The sequence below is a fragment of the Nannospalax galili genome, unplaced genomic scaffold (genome assembly GCF_000622305.1).
Source record: "Nannospalax galili isolate Female #2095 unplaced genomic scaffold, S.galili_v1.0 scaffold1128, whole genome shotgun sequence".
Classification (NCBI taxonomy): domain Eukaryota; kingdom Metazoa; phylum Chordata; class Mammalia; order Rodentia; family Spalacidae; genus Nannospalax; species Nannospalax galili.
Window position 1 is genome coordinate 1340334 of NW_008358632.1, and position 17096 is coordinate 1357429.

Genomic DNA, 17096 nt, shown 5'->3' on the forward strand with positions numbered 1-17096 from the left:
TTGAGGAGGAAGCATGGAAATTTATGTCATGCTAATTAGTAGAGGTGATAACCATTACCATTGAAATCTACCCAATGACTTTATAGACATAGACAGGCACCAAGGATCCAAGTGCAACCGATTATGAGCAGTAATAATCAGATACATACAGATTAGAGATGCATGCGCCAACATCTCTACACACAAAATCAACAAATTTTAAAAAAATGTATTATAATTGAGGAGGAAGCATGGAAATTTATGTCATGCTAATTAGTAGAGGTGATAACCATTACCATTGAAATCTACCCAATGACTTTATAGACATAGACAGGCACCAAGGATCCAAGTGCAACCGATTATGAGCAGTAATAATCAGATACATACAGATTAGAGATGCATGCGCCAACATCTCAGTGTTAGCAAAAACAATGATTTCTGCAAGGAACAATATATTCCAAAACGAAATGGAGATCTTTTTTAAAGGTTAAAAACTCATTCAATTTTATGTCTTATAGGGCTTATATTGAGTTCAATATTGTATAACTGTATTAATTCAACTGTGAACCTAGAAACTTGCACCCACTTGTGAAAGAGGTGTACTCTTGCTCTGGAGTATGTTACTGAATATGTTAAAGCTGTAGTGAAATACTTCTTCTAATCATGTAGTTATTAAAACTTTTTTTAAAAAGTAATGATTAAAAAAATTATTCAAAGCATAAAAAACCCAAAAAAAACAAAAAGCCCCCCCCCCTAAAAGCTTTTGGGTGGGGGTTTATTTGTCATTTGTTTGTTAGAGACAAGGTCTCCTGGTAGCCCCAGCTGGCCTGGATCTTGGTATGTAGATGAGGCTGGCCTTGATCTCACAAAGATCCACTAGCCTCTCCCAAGTACTGGGATTAAAGGCACGCATCAACATAAAATATGTTTTAAATGCTGGTCCTTTATCTTGACCTCAGTGGTGACCTCTGCACTCTCTCAGGTACCATACAGAGCTGGGTCAACTCAGGACAGGGACACACAGCCCAGGGCTGGCCTGGTTGGGTCTGGGCTCCCTGAGGAGCTAAGCATAGTATCTGCAAATGAGGACATGGTTGAGACCATAAGAGGATCTCAGTGCACAGGGGACTGCTGGGGATGGGATGGAGCAGAGGTCAGAAGGTAAGAATTTGGGGATCCTGGACCCCAGTCTGGACTATAAATTGGAAATACTCTGGTCCACCAAAGGTAGGTTCTAGCACATTTAAAAGAACATCTGAGGGGCTCTGGCTCCCTGTGTCTCCCAGTTCCATACTCCTTCCCTCCCATCTCTCCAGAAGGTTCTCTCATAAGGCCATCTGCCTGCCTGCATTTGCCTTTAAACACCATTTCATTGTGGAGTTTTATGATAAAACATGTTCACTGTAGTAAATCATGAAAAGAGAAAAAGCCCAAAGCAGAGAGAGATGTTTAGATTTGATTCGATGTTTTCTAATCAAATGATCTTGGCATTTAGTCCAGACTGGCCTTCAACTTGGGGTCCTCCTGCCTCAGCCTCCCAAGTGTTGGGATTACAAGCATGTCATCACCACTTTCAGGCCAATGGATGATTTAAATGGAGATCTGGGGTGTTCAGTGTCTGCTGAGTCCAGACAGGATCCCTCCAGCCCCTTTCTTCAAGGTGAACACCACTTAAGCATGGTTTATATTCTTCAGACTCTTCAAAATTATTTATTGCACCAGGCGTGGTGGCACACGCCTTTAATCCCAGCACTCGGGAGGCAGAGGAAGGCAGATCTCTGTGAGTTCGAGGCCAGCCTGGTATCTATAGTGAATCCAGGTCAGCTAGGGCTACAGAGAGACCCTGTTTAAAAAAAAAAAATTATTTATTGCATTTGTGTGTGTGTGTGCAGGCATGTCACATCATGGTGTGCTTGTGGTGTCAAAAGACAACTTGCAGGGTCAATTCTTTCATTCTATCATGTGGGTCCTAGGGATCAAACTCAAGTTGTGAGCACTCTTACCTGTTGAGCCATCTTGCTGGCTACAAACACTGTTTAAAAAATTATTACTTTTTTTTTCCTTTGTTTTTTTTTTTTTTTTTTTGAGACAGGGTCTCCCTGTAGCCCCAGCTGTCCTGGAACTCATTATGTAGACCAGGCTATCCTTGAACTAACAGAGATCGACCTGCCTCTGCCACCACGCCCAGCTTTTTTGGGTATTTTTAAGATAGGTTCTCCCAGTAGCCCCAGCTGTCCTGGAACTCGCTATGTAGACCACTGCTTTGGTGGCCAGTTCGCTCTGGGAGAAGCCAAGCCAGGCTGATGGAAGCCACCTGCTGGGATGGGGGCTGCACCCCATACCACTCCCCCAGCCGGCCACGCCCTTACCTTCCCGCCTCCTGGCTGATGCTTCAGGTTCTCCGTGGAGCCGATCTTGGACCTGACATTCTTTAGGTCTGGCATGGGCACGGGGGCAGTCTGCAGGCGGCTCTTGGTGGCAGACGGCGACTTGGGGGGAGTGCGGACCACCGCCACTTTCTTGGGCTCCCGAGTGGGCGGGGTTGGTAGGGATGGGGTGCGGGAGCGGCTGCCCGGAGTCCCTGGGGAGCCCGGGCTGCTGTAACCGCTGCGTTCCCCGGATTTCGGTGGTTCGCCTGGAGGTGGGGGGAGAGGGAGAGAGCCCAGGTGGGTGAGATCTGCAAAGTCTCTGAGGCTCCCAGCCTGGGGGCCACGTCCAGCCTCAGCAGCGGATCTGGCAAGGGAGCCTATTTGTGGAGAAGCATGTTTCTGCCCTGTCACCTAGATACAGTAATACCCATTTCTCAAGAAAGCAACTGGGTGCTCATCAGTGCCCCAACACTCAACACATCCTCCCAGACTCTGCCCCACAGTCCTGAAGTCAAGAGATGGGTTCCAGCTAGCTGTGTATCTGATAAATCACTTCTGTTTGCTGAGCTCTGAGGCCTCAGTGTGGAAATGGATGTGATTCTAATGCCTGCCACAAAGGAGCCTCTGGTACACTCACTTCTGTCGGTCCTTTAACTAAGGGTGATGTAGTGACAGGGCCCCACTACTGCCCTCAAGCCCTGACCCTCCTGATCCTTTCCCCCGCACAGGGTAGGAAGAACTGAGGCTGTTGGGCAGCATAGCCGGCTCCTCCAACTCGGTGGTGCTGGGGTTGTAGAATAGGGACTGGGCTGCCTGCCCAGAGCTCTCCAGACAAGCCATGGCCCACATTGCTAAGCTCCACCTTGCTGTTCCCACCCCAAAATGCTCTTCCCCCTTCTAATACCCGCATACCTTTCCAAATACCATCAGGTGCTGGGAAGTCTGCTTGGACCTCTTCTCAGCAACAGACTCTATCCTTTCCTTGATCCTCCTCCCCCATGTGTTACTATGCCTCCAATATACTTAGAATTTACTGAGGCACCACCACACCCCTGTTTTATTTTTGCGAATTTCTGGAGTTCTTAGGAGGAAGTGGAACCTGTGATATGCAGATTCCTGGGCCCCTTCCAGATCTGATAGGGCAGACTCCAGGGCCTGCACAACTGGTCCTTCTCAAGCTCTCCACCCCAAGAAGCATCAGAGTAAACTGCCATTGCAATTCTGTCTAGAGAATAGAGTCTCAAGTTCCATGTCTCAGATGTCCCTAAAGCCATCAAGCTCTGTGACAAGTGGTGTCTCTGCCATGGGCTTAGCTCTTCCTACCTGTCCCCAGAGACACAGAGTTGTGGTGGGTGTGGTGGTTGTGGCTTGTGTCTACAATGTCACTTGCAGAGTGACCTTGAATGAGTCAATAATCCCCCCCTCCATGCCTCAAGACAGTGCTTTGAGAAGGTGATGTTGTTACAGATGCAGGGTCCAAAGCAATGTCTGGCACACAGGGTAGGTGCTCAGTAAATGCAGGTAGAGCCAGGTGTGGTGACACACATATGTAGTTTCAGTTGCTTGGGAGACTGAGGCAGAAGGATTGCTTGAGCCCAGAAGTTAGAGACCAGCCTGCGCAAAAGATTAAGCCCCTAATTACTTTCTTTTTTGTTTTTAAATACTCTCTCTCTCTCTCTCTCTGTCTCTCTCTCTCTCTGTCTCTCTCATGTGTGTGTATGTGTGTGTGTGTGTGTGTGTGTGTGTGTGTGTGTGTGTGTGTGTGCAGGTGCCCACGGAGGCCAGAGAGGGTGTCAGATGCCCTAGAACTGGAGTTACAGATGGTTGTGAGCTGCCTGATAGGCATGCTGGGAACTGAACTCCAGTCCTCTGGAAGAGCAGCCAGTACTCTTAACTGCTACTCCATCTTTCTAGCTCAAAGACCCCATTTCTTAACAAAACGAAAAGGACCAACTCTGTAAAACCCTCTGCCTACCAGTGAGACTGTCCCAGTGGAACTTTGGTTAGAGATGATTCAAACCTCCAGTACCCCCAAATATCTCAAGGCACAAGTTCCTCATCCCATCACAGTCCTTGTTTCTGAAGTGAGAGCACAGGGGATTTGATTCCACAGACAGATGCCTCTGGAGAATGCAGTATGGAGGGTTCCAGGCTCAGCCTCTATGGGGTAGCCTAGGCTGTAGACATGGGTCCTCCCAGCCCTGCAAACAAGCTCGGGGACAGCACACACACCAAGAGGGTCTGCCCACACAGGGCAGTGGGCCCAGGATTACCTCTCTCAGATTTTGCCCCTGCGGGGGTGGTTTTCTCTGCATTTGCTTGGCAGCTTAAAAAGAAAAATCCACAGATAGCCTCATTATAATCAGGCTCACAAGGGTCTCTGTGAGTTCTTCAGGGGCAGTATCTGGCTGGTCAACTTCTCATAAGAGACAGAAGCAGGGAACAGGTGCAAGGACTAGTGGGGAAGATATGGGAGCAGCAGGCTCACCCAACATGCAGTTGATACCCTAGTTCATTAGTGCATGAAAGACACACCAGCACACAGCTCCTCAGTGAAAACATAGCTCTGAGCAGGGAGTGTCATTACAGGCACCATGCTTCACAATACCAGGCAGACAACAGAAGGCTCTGAGTGAGTGGCTGCCTCTGGTCTGATAAGCAGGAATACCATGAGCCAGTCCTTTACCATGCCCTGTACCAAAATCCAGAGGTCTGAGCACCAAAAGGGAGCAAATGCAGGCCAGACACCCCCGAGTCAAGCAGCGTCTAAATTCTTTCTAGGAGCAGGACCCCAGGGTGTTCAACAAAGGCTTCCACTTCTGATAGCTCTATGGGACATGGAACAGCTCTACGAAGACCCAGCCAGGTTCTCAGTGCTGACTGGATTTTACTCACAGGGGTTAGGGCAATGGCCACAGCATGCCACTGCTCAGATAAGAACCTTGGGTTTTGCCAGAAGGTTCCTAACATCACAGCTATGTGGAGTTGAGTTGTGAGAAGTTCCCCATGATATCCTGCCCTGTTTACAGTTCCTCCAAAGGGACAGGCCACACAGCTCAGGCTGTGTAATAGTTAGCTTTGGTTGTCAACTTGATACACCTGGGAAGAGGGAATCTCAATTGAGGAATTTCCTTCATTATACTGGCCTGAGGCATTTTGATTGTTGAATAATGTGGGAGGCCCCAGCCTACTGTGTGTGGTTCCACCCCTGGGCAGGTGGTGGTCCTGGGTTGTATAAGAAAGTAGGCTGAGCACAGGTCAGAGGAGCAAGCCAGTAAGCAGTGTTCCTCCCCCATCTGTGTTTCAGTTCCTGTCTCCAGGTTCCTTGAGATTCTGCCTGACTTCCCTCAAAGATGGAGTGTGCCTTGGAAGAGTAAGATAAAATAAACCCTTTCCTCTCCAGTTGCTTTTGGTCATGGTGATTTAGCCCAGCAACAGAAAACTAACTATGACAGGCTACCTCCCTGGAGAGATGCCCCTTACCTGCCACTCATTAGTCATTTGATTTTGCATTTACCTCATGCTTACCCAAAATGAGCGAGATTTCTTCATTGATTAAAAAGCAAGGATTCAATATCTACCTCAAAAAATTGCCTTTAAAAGGATCAAAAAGTAGACAAAAATGCTTCAGTGTACAGCAGGCTACAGTGTTAGTGCCAGCGGTTATTGTTGGTGACCTCACCCTCTTGGGGTGAGGGTTACATCTTCTGGAAGCTTTTTGACTAAGACTCCAGAGAACATCCTTACCTGTGCCAGGAGGGGTCTTTGGGCTGGGTGTGGTCTTGGCTGGAATCCTGGTGGCGTTGGATGGGCCTTTCTGGCCTGGTGGGGCTGCTCCCCGGGGTGTAGCAATTTTTGTTCCAGTTTTGCCATCAACCCCCTATAAACAGAATCAGGATAAAAGGGTTTCACCATCGGGAAAGGTGATTGACATCAAGGCAAGGCCAACCCCATCCTCCTACCTCTTCTGGAAGGAGGCAAAGGTTGGGGTGGCCCTTTGCTTACTAGATACAAGAAAGGTCTTGCAGAGTCTGATGATTTACTGGCACACAGCCCGACGGCCCACCCATGTCAAGCACCCAGATTCCTATTTTTTCCTAGAGGACTTGTGTGCTAACATGTGTTTAAAAACTCAGTAGTGCTTGGAGCAAGATCAGGGTCAGCATCCACTCAGAGATCAATGTGCAGGATGTGGCAGACACACCTCTGTGGACACCCATTTTCTGATTTAATTATGGATGCAGCTGACTGATGGGAGGCCCGTGGAGATACTCATGCTTGAGCCTGAGCAGAGACACTATACAGAGCCAAGTTATGTCTGTTTCCTCTCTCCCTATGGCCCTGGGGTGTCAGTGACTCTTCAGGTGTGCTAAGAACACTTGGCTATGAACACCTGCTGAAGGCTGGGAGCCAGAGCTGGAGCAGGCACAGTCTGCTGATCTGGGTGGTTATGGGTCTGGTCCTTAGTAGATGACCCCTGGGCATGGCATGAAGTATGAAGAGAAACCACATGAACCACAGACCACGAGCTGGTGCTGGAGGGAGGGTGGAGAGGAGGAGCTGGTAGGATTGGTGGGGATGGAGGCTTCACAACTCAACTACATGGGGCAATCTGGAGGCATGGCCAGTTACAATAGGAACTCTAGCTAAAGCTGTAGCTCCCTTCCTTCCTCTCTCCCTTCCTCTCTCCCTCCCTCCCTCCCTTCCTTCCTCCCTTCCTTCCTTCCTTCCTTCCTTCCTTCCCTCTCTCCTCCTCCTTCTTCCTTCCTTCCCTCCCTCCCTCCTTCTTTCCTTCCTTCCTTCCTCCTTCCTTCCGTCCTCCTTCCTCCTTCCTTCTCATTCGTTTGAGACAGGGTCTCCCTGTCGCCCCACCTGGCTTGCAACTCACTATGTAGACCAGGCTGGCCTTGAACTTACAGAGATCCGCCTGCCTCTGCTTCCCAAGTGCTGGGACTGAAGGTGTGCACCACCACGCCTGGCTGAGACAGAGTCTATGTAGCACTGGCTGTCCTGGAAGTTGCAGGGATCCCTCTGCTTCATACTCCTAGGTGCTGAAATTACAGGTGTATACTACACCTGACTTCTTATTTTTTGAGACACGGTCTCACACTATAGCCCAGCCTGGTCTGGAACTCACTTTACAGCTCAAGCTAGCTTTGAACTTGCAGGAATCCTCCTGCCTCAGCCTCCCAATACTGGGATTACAGGCAGTAGACATAACTCCTGGCTTAGAGCTTCACCTTTCAAATTAGGATCCCCCAGTTGTCTCTGGACCTGCTGCTCCAAGGGGAGAGGGAAGCAAGAAGCATGGTTCTGAGCCCCATTCCCTCCCTGTCCCCTCTTCAACCGTCTGTGCTGCTCTGTCAGTGTATCTGAATAAAATGTTTGAACAGCACAGTAGAGCAGCCTGGATCTTGCCAAAGGTGGTTTCCTTACCTTGAGTTTCATCTGCTTTGTTCCAGAACTGCCAGTGCGGGATGTGACAGAAGAGGCGTGTTTAGGAGAAGTGGCTGGCTCAGGGCACACGGCAGGGCTGGAGGGTTTGATCAAAGGGTCTGAGCTACCAGGAGTGGGGCGTTTGGGGCTAAGGCAGGGCCTATTTCTCAAGGTTTTAGCACAGGAAGGTGTGGATGTCTTAAACATAAACATAAAATCAAAATAAAAGTCAGCACATGGGGGAGGGGAACAAACTGAGAGAAAGGACAGTAACTAAACATAAAGAAGGCAGGTCACAGTCAAAGCAGCCCTCTCCATAGCCCTTCTACCAGTAAGAAAGGATAGCTACCCTGCCCTCAGCACCGTGTTATCCGTCAGCTACACACATGCTACATGGCTGTCATGGGACAGACATAATAACACTTACATAGCATAGAAATTTTAAATGGATAGAAGTTCTGGTATGCCCTTTCTCTAGTTATTGGATCATCTGGTGTCTTCTATTTTGTAGACCTGTGGTTGACAGGTGCTTCACTCTTGGTAAGTACATGGAGATCATCAGAGAAGGGCCAGTATTTTCTCAAGAAAGTACTCCGATGCACCCCACTATCTGCTCAACTTCAGGGAAGACACTCATGCTGACCCACCTCCTCCACCATGCCAACAGAATCCTAATTGCTCAAAGAAAGATTGTGCCAGTGCCAATCTAAAGCTTCCATTGGATGCCACCAAGATCACACACACACACACACACACACACACACCATTTTTGATTAAAGAACCAAATAAAAACGAATCTTAATGCTACCTAGAGAATCCCAGTTTGACCAAAGTTAACTCCATAGCATATTCCACCTAAGGAAACAGGTGTCTGTGGAGCTGGTTGCCTCTTTGAACCCGGGTACATGAGGGCTAGAGGCTGACACCCTCGGTTTATCCTACTGGCTCTGAGGACTCTGACTGGGAAATATGGCCCTGGTGTGGTGGAGGGTGTGGGCTAGACCTTTTGGAATAAAGGCTGAGAGGCTAAGGTTGGAGTGCTTTGGGGGAAGTCAGAGTTGTACAGCAGGGTCCTGACCAGAGACGTCACTGTGCTTCAACTGTTGTGTTTTCTCATCCTCTTGAATTCCCCACTGAAAGTGCTGAGGCCCAGTTTGTGCCACCACGGCCAGGAGGAGAGCCCAAGGGACAGATATAGGCCCTGAGGTTGGTGACACAGGACAAAAACTAGGGTAGGATCTGGCATCCCCCTTTTTCCCGTTGGGCAAGGCCCGTTTCCACTGGCAACTCTCTCCATCCAGCCAAGATGTATAATAGGTTTGGCTCCTTGCTGTACTGTGGGCCATTCCAGGGCAGGGACTCTGTACCCATGTGTATCCAGTGATTACACAAATGGATAAATACATGCATGCATGTAAGCATGAAGCCAGGACTCCCTGCCCTTCACCCCAGCACTAAATGAGCATCTTGACTGACAAGCAAGGGCAGGGATGTCTGTGGAGGATGACCAACTGCTTCTGTGGGTACAGGCTGTGACAGGAAGCCCTGATATGCATAGAACAGGCTCTTCCAGGAGTGGTCTTCAACCCCTGCTACTGAGCTCTAGTGCCACCATCTGCATCTGGACATACTCTGTCACTGATTCCAAACCAGATGTTCTGGGCAGCACTCACACTGGCTGCTCACTAGATCCCATCTGGGCCATGGTGGGATTTTTGCAGGAAGACACCACTGTACAGCTTCAGGAGGACTTTCTAAGATACACAGTCACGGAGGGAGAGACTATAGCTGAAAAGCTGAGGACAGACAGGACTCAGGGCGCAGGTCTGTGGTGAGCAGGTAGCTTCATTTGCTGGGCTTGGTTACTGAACGCCAAGTAGAGCTCACCCCAAATGGCCACTTGGGCAAGATTTATACCAACTCATGCTTCTCCATGCACTTAAAGGAGGTTCTGCTCCTTCAATAACCTTCTGCCCCATGCAGAACTCCTCAGCAACCAGGCCTGTGTGCGTATTCTCCTTAAACGTTTGCTTCCAGGCCTCAGCTTACTGTTCCCTGCTCTGAAGCATCAGCAGCCTGTTTCCTCTCCTGCTTGCCTCCCAGATCTTCTTTTTAAGGGTTCACTCAGAAACTTCCCTGCCTGTGGCTAGAGATCACTTCATTCCTTGCTCATTGCTCCCAATGCCCCCCCCCCATATACTCCATGTGTCTTGTACATATGTATGTTTCTGAGCCTACATCTATAGTGGGAAGAGTAAGAAGTACAAACCCCAACTTTACTGCAGAATATTCACACATAGCTTCATTTAAACTGTATGAAGAAATGGCGTGGACCTGGGCAGGAACTGAATAACCTGTTGACCACCCCTCCCTGTGTAAGTATCAGGACAGAAATGCTGCCCTTTTTAAAAGCAAAGGCTTTGAAATGACAGCCGCACTCCAGTGACAAACACTCCCCACACAGTACAGATGAGCGCAAACTCAGGCTTGGAAGCGGAGCCTCTTGGTGAATCTGACTGGTTGGTCAGTGGCTTACCTTTGCTTTCCTTTCATCATTTCCAGCCCCATCTTTGCTTTTACCGACCATGCGAGCTGATAAAATACAAAATAAGAATGCACGTTATGCTTCGTTCTCACATCTTTCATAGAAGAGCCAGAGAGTTCAAGGTCGGTGGTTGAAACCCAGCTGATTTTCTTTGTCCTCCAGTCTGCTAAGCATCACTGTTAGTATCTATCATACAACACACAGAGCCACTGCTTGGAGCAACCTGGCAAGGGAGCAGCGGGCTGGCCGAGGGTGGTGACATGCAGAGGAGATGCAGCAGATGCTGTTAGAGGTGCATGTTGACATGGGGCTGTGGCTGGTGCACTCTCTTTCTCTGCCAACCCCACCCCACTCAAAGCAGGGCCCTTTAAACACCCTGAGGCCATGAATGGAGGCAGTCCAGCATGGCTTCAGGCTCCTGCAGGATCAGGGAGAAGGATTTGTCTTCTGTTGGCCAGACTCAGTCTTGGTTTCCTGTGAGATCCTCAAGGCCTGCCTGAAGCCACTTCTGATTTCCCCTGCCCCATGCCTCTAGTTTGAAAGTGATCTTCATGTCCACCTTCCTGGCCACCTCATGATGACCACCCAATCTCCCACTGTGGGTCACCTACCACAGAATAGATAAGCCTGGTGGAGATATCTGCATCTTTGTTATGGGATGCAACCCAAAGCAACTTACTAATCCTTCACTGCTAGCCCCAGCTGCTTTCAAAGAAACTCCTCTTATTTTGACCTAATCCTGGGGGTGTCTTGCCACTCCTGAGGGACACCAAAGGAGGCTATACCCTTGGATCTGTCTACTCACAGGATCTCAGAACCACTGGTAACCTGTGGTTCCCCGCAGGTGGCTGAAGACTGGATTTCTAGAATGACCAGTGCTTATGCTCCAACCCAGAGGTTTCCCCAGTTTACTGTGGCAGAATTGCCTGGGGAGGCTGTTAACACACAGACTCCTAGGTGCAGTGAGGCTGGGTGTTCAACCCTAATGGGCACCCAGAAATCTGCATTGTAATAGGAATCCAAGTGGGTCTCGTGCATTTCTTCTTTTGCCAAAATCAAGCCTGTTGGATGCCAGTTTAGGGCAGATGGCTTGTGTTGAACCATTTTGACTCAGGGCAAAGACCATCATTGCTTCAAGACCAGCTGTCACTAGCCACAAAAGCTTCAGCTGCAATTGTTCCAGAGCACAGTGACATTGGAACACTGACTGACCAAGTAATCCCCACTTGTACCTACCACCACAATCATAGCAAATCGGCATTATCTATGGGCCTCAAAAACACCTGCTAGATCAGCATTTCTGGACTCTGGATAGGATTCAACATGCCCTCTTCTAGGACATGTTAGTAGGTAGCATCAAATATGTTTGGGAAATACAGAGTACGAATCCTTTTTAGAGGGTCACTCAACCCTCTAAAATGCATCAACACATTAAGGACTCTCACAAGTCCTACAACAGTAACAGCTGTTGAACTTTGTGTAGCCTGTTCTGTTCTCAACTCACTGTGCCGTGGAACTCTATCCTCCCTACCCCTGCCTCAGATACATCTATTGACATCTGGTGAACCAGAATTCCATAGAACATTACTTTGTAAAACATTCAAGGCAGTCGTTTGTCCTCTACAATTGGAATTTAAAACAGGACATAGGCTCCCCCCCCCACCTTAGTTTTATTGTTTGTTTGAATTCACTGTGTAGTCCAGGCTGGCCTCAGCATGTGTGCCATCACACCTGGCCACCCACCTTAAACTTTAAAATAGTTTATTGATTATTTTTATTTTAGGTGTTTGAGTGCATTGCCTGCATGTAGGTAAGTGCACCCACGTTGTGCAATGCCCATGGAGGACAGAAGAGGTCCCACGGAGGACAGAAGAGGTCATTGGAGCTCCTGGAACTGGAGTTATGGACAGTTGTTAGCTGCCATGTGGGTGCTGGGATTTGAACCCAGGTCTTCTGCAAGAACAACCAGTGTTCTTAACCACTGAGCCATCTCTCCAACCCCAGTATTCTAAAATCTTAAAGCTATGAATGTACTCTCCTGGAGGCTTCTCCCACCCCTTCAATCTCTAGAGGGCTCCAGGCGGGGTGTCATACAGGGACCTAGCCTGTCCCTGCCCAAGAGGCTGGACTTTTTGGAATTGGAAGATGTTTTTGTTCATTATGTCTGCCATAAGCAGGATAGGGTGGGGGCTGCTAGGCTCCCGGCCACCTCTGCACATGTGGTTTTGGCCTGTCAAATGCAACTTGGGGGGCGGGCAATGACTATTATCTCTGTGCAGTGTGCCTACCAACCTCTGGTGGGCGGGTGGACCATGGTGGACATATCAAGAGGACAGAGAACCAAACAGGGTAGAAAGCACAGGGTAGGGGCATTGGTGACATGCAGAATGTGGGCAAGCGTGAGAGGAGCTCGTGCTACCAGAGCCTGAAGGGCAAAGGCTGGGGAGGGGAGCAGCGTCGGCCCAGGTGGTAGGTTTAGTGGCTATCCCGGAACCTTGGGTACAGGAGTCAAGGAGGACCAGAAGCCAAGTAACAGTGCCCACAGCCTGGTGGTACAGGAAGGTACCAGGGGAGGAGTGAGGGAGCTTAAACCACAGACCTTTGAGTTGAGGGACCCGACTGACTGGCCTTCCTGGCAGGCCAGATGCAGGCTGCTTCTCGGATGGTTCCAGAAGACCAGCCTCTTTGGTGGCCTTTCCCACAGAGGGGCCCTGGGCCTGTTGCTCCTCTCCAGGGGCCCCCATCAGTGTTGCCCCTTCCAAATCCTGCTCCTTCGGCATGCTGGCTTTGATTTCCACGTGGAATGTGAACTCAGGGGCAGCCTCGTGCCCTTCATCCACAGGCCCTGTGCCAGGCCCATCTGGCTGCGAGGCCTGGGTCTCTGTGGAGACTTTGGAGAGGAAATCGACAGGAAGTGGGATGGCACCCTCATCTGGGAACCCAGGCATGCCAGTGGCCTCTCTAGATACAGCCTGAGTGGGTGCCCTGCCTAGGGCCAGAGAGGCCTGGGATGGAGGAGAGGCCTGGGAGGAAGGGGAGTCCTGGGATGACTCGTCCATGTCCAGATCTTCACCTATTGTCTCAGCCCCCAGCCTGTCTTTGCCCTGATCATCTTTTTGAGGTGGCCCCTGATGGTCCTTGTCTCCCACAAGTTGGTACATCAGCAGCTCAGAGGTTGGATGGCTTCTTTCTAGATGCTCAGGTCCTGTCCCTGAAGGTTGGCCTGTGGCCTCTCTGAGGCCTTGTGGCAGAAGTGGAGCCCCAGACATGTCAGGCATGGGCTGGCAGATCCAATCTGGGACCCCTGGGTCTGGGGCCTGGCCTTCACCATGCCCTGGCTCCCTGAGCAAGCTTTCTGGGAGAAACGCGACCTCTTCTGTCTCCATGGGGAGATATCCAGTAGAGGAAGGCTTCAGAACAGCCAGGTCGGCCTTGGCATGATCCCCAGGCTCTGGTCCCCACTCCTGGGTGGGCTCCTGAGGGCCAGCTGGTGGAGGAGGGGCTGGGCAGGTGGGATGGTGCCGGGGAAGTTGAGTGATCGCCGAGTCAGGAGCATCTGGCTGTTTTTCACCCAGAAGGGGCAATGAGACCACAGAAACTTCTCTGCTGAGGCCAGGCTGGACTTGAATACTAAGCTCCTTGCTCAGGAGCCTCTCAGGCACCTCTTTCTGCTGGTCGGGAACTCTCATCTCCTCTGGGTTTGAAGAGGCAGCGGTGGCAAAAAGTTATCAGGGGTACAGAGATTGTTTGGGGGAGGAACATAGTTCTTACCATAAGAAAAGGTCCCTGGGCCTGGGTATGGTGGCCCATGCCTTTAATCCCAGCTCTTAGTGGGGCAGAGGCAGGTAGATCTCTGTGAGATCCAGGCCAAACTGGTCTACACAATGAATTCTAGGCCAGCTGGGGCTGCGGAGAAACCCTGTCTCATAAAAAAAGAAAGTCCTCCCCCCACCCCCAATAGAGGCAGGACCCTGACTCAGGCCTAGCTCCTTTCTTCCGTTTGCTCAGAATGAAAGATCTCTTGGTCTATCTGCTATTAGCTCACTGCAGGACCTCCAGTGAAGCCTCCCATCTCTGAGCCTCAGTTTTCTTGTCTGTAAAAGGGAGACTTGGACCTGGTGACCTCTGAGGCCCTTTGGTCTTGGCTGGGGCCAGACCTGCCAGAGTCTCTGTGGCTGCCCAGTGTGTATGATTATGAGGCTGCAGAAGCATGTCTCCCCCCGCCCCTTTTTTTTGGTCTTTTTGAGACAGGGTCTCCCTGTAGCCCCAGCTGTCCTGGAACTCATTATGTAGACCAGGCTAGCCTTGAACTCACAGAGATCCACCTGCCTTTACCTCCCAAGTGCTGGGATTAAAGGTGTGCGCCACCATGCCCGGCTGTGTGTCCCCCTTTTCACAGAAGCCAAGTTCCTCAAAGATTCTGGACTGCAGATGCCCCTGACAAGAGTCCCTGTCCTCTTCTACTTGTACTTGATTCCTTTTAGGGTAGGTGAAATTAGTGGGTGCCATCAATCACCTGACCTCCAATCCTGCTCTGACTGACTTGGAAAATGTATGAGTTAGATCATCAGGGATGGAACCTTCATTAGAAGATCTGCTATAAGATTCCTATACACAACCTGTAGCATAGCCACAGCTCTCTGGCCTTTTGCTTTAGGTAAAGCAGAAGCACTGTGGCCACAGAGGATTCTGAGACCCTCCCAGCAACTGCTTACCCAGCAACTGCTTACCAACTCAGCTGATCCAAGGCACACTGTTTTTTTCTGACTCATTCATGTGATATTTATGTAAACCCCTCTTTAGAATGTCTGGCTGTGTATTAAAGATGATCTACACTCCTTGGGTTCCCCAATAAATACCCTCTGTTTTTGAAAATATTTTTTTAAGTTTCAGTTTTTATGTGTATGAGTGTTTTGCTTGTATGTAAGCATACACATGAATGCAATGCCCGTAGAGGCCAGAAGCGGATGTTGGATCCCCTGGAACTGGAGTTATGGACAGTTGTTAGTTGACATGTGGGTGCTGGGAACCAAACCTGAGAGCGCTACAAGAGCAGCCAGTGCTCTTAACCACTGAGCCATCTCTCCAACCCCTTGTTTTTATTTTTTGAGACAGTCTCCTATAGCTGAGGCTGGCCTCAAATTCACTGTTCTAGTCAAGGATAACCTTGAACTCCTGATCTTCCTACTTCTATTTTCCAAAGTGCTGGTATTGTAGGCACGTACCATCATACTTGGCATATGTGATTTTTTTTTTAACTCCCCAATTTTTTGCATATCCTACCTGGTCACCAAAAAGCAACCTAAACAACTCCTCAGCTCTCCTTGAACCTCAAAGGATTCAGGGTCATAAAAAAGAGATCTGTATAAGGTGAGGGAAGGAAAGAGGAGAACACATGTGTGTCACTGTGAGCACACAATGTATGGGCTATCCTTCTGTTTCCAACCCCCGGGATTCAGTGCGGCTGGTTCACTACCCAGAGACCCAGCCCCAGCTTGGTTCCCTCCCTCCTTAACCAGGCTGAGCACATAGGCTTGTTCATTTTGTGGTTCCAGCATCAAGGCCTGCCACATAGCAAGTGATCAATAAACACATCCCACACAGACCAGCTGGTATCTGGGAAAAGCACCAGTTTCTGCTTCTTCTCAGTGTCTTATCAGGGACCTGGGTCTACCTCTAGGAGGGACAGCTGCAAAGATGGATGCAGGAAACCAGCAGGGCCTTGGGCTCTCCAGTACCATCCAGCTCACGGGGCCAGATGCCAAGACAGCTGCTGGCCACGAGCCACCCAACTGTCCTCCAAAAAATGCTTCCTAAGAATTATTCTTGACTGGGACATTCTAGAATCTGGTATATTGCTAGAACTCCAAAGACCCCATGCAAGAAGAGACAAGTTCCCCAAACATAAATGGTAAATGTACTGGTGGTGTGTGTGCTGGTTGGTGAGGAACCTGGTATAATGCACTTAAACTCCTAGAGGGAGGACCAGGCTGGGAAAATCTTCTATTCAGTTGCCAGGACACTGTGAACTACTCAATAAATATTTAGCAGGGGCTTTGCGATATAGCTCAGTTGGTAGAGTGCTTGCCTAGCATGAATGAAGCCCTGAGTTTAGTCCCTACCATTGCATAAACTGAGTGTGGCGGTATACACCTGTAATCCCAGCACTTGGTAGGATCAAAAGTTCAAGATCATCCTTGGATATATACAATTCGATGATAGCCTGAACTACATGAGACTTTACCTAAAAATACAAATAAACAAAAACTTTAAACGGGTAGAATCACTTGGAGGTGGGAGAGGTCCAGGCAAACACAGGACTCCAGACAAACTGTCCCAACTCCTCCTGAGGGGAGCCTAGTGTCCACAGTCACCTAAAGGGGGATGGCCTGGACTGGGGGTCAGTGAGGCAGAGTCCTCTATAGGCAATCAGCACCACTAAACAGTGGATAAGTCCCTATCACTTTCTAGAACAAAGAACAGCATGCTACCAGTTCTTCTGCAACCTGTAAGTTTTCCCTTTAGATAGTCGATGCTAATGATCATGTATCTGGTAGAAAACAAAGCTAGCTCACACTTCATCTATGTCAGAGGCCTCCATTTCCTAAAGTTAAGACTCTCTTGGGGGCTGGAGAGATGGCTCAGTGGTTAAGAACACTGGTTATTCTCGCAGAAGACCTGGGTTTGAATCCCAGCACCCATATGGCAGCTAACGACTGTCTGTAACTCCAGTCCCAGGGGATCTGACAGCCTCTTCTGTCCTCCTC

General features: G+C 49.5%; 1 protein-coding gene across 10 annotated transcripts in view; it reads right to left on the reverse strand.

The window, feature by feature from the left end:
- Nucleotides 1–17096, reverse strand: part of Mapt (microtubule associated protein tau) — a 115234-nt gene that overhangs the window by 26962 nt on the left and 71176 nt on the right. For 6 of the 10 annotated variants that reach the window (XM_008821907.3, XM_008821905.3, XM_008821906.3 and 3 more), the window contains 3 exons: nucleotides 10321–10376; nucleotides 6096–6228; nucleotides 2349–2614 (listed from right to left, as the gene is read on the reverse strand). In XM_008821907.3, the coding sequence (XP_008820129.1) occupies nucleotides 2349–2614; nucleotides 6096–6228; nucleotides 10321–10376 (455 nt within the window). Of the gene's footprint in view, nucleotides 1–2348; nucleotides 2615–6095; nucleotides 6229–7784; nucleotides 7983–10320; nucleotides 10377–12928; nucleotides 13706–15993; nucleotides 16000–17096 lie in introns of all 10 variants that reach the window. The other 4 variants (XM_008821901.3, XM_008821899.3, XM_008821900.3 and 1 more) reach the window with 2 other exon arrangements.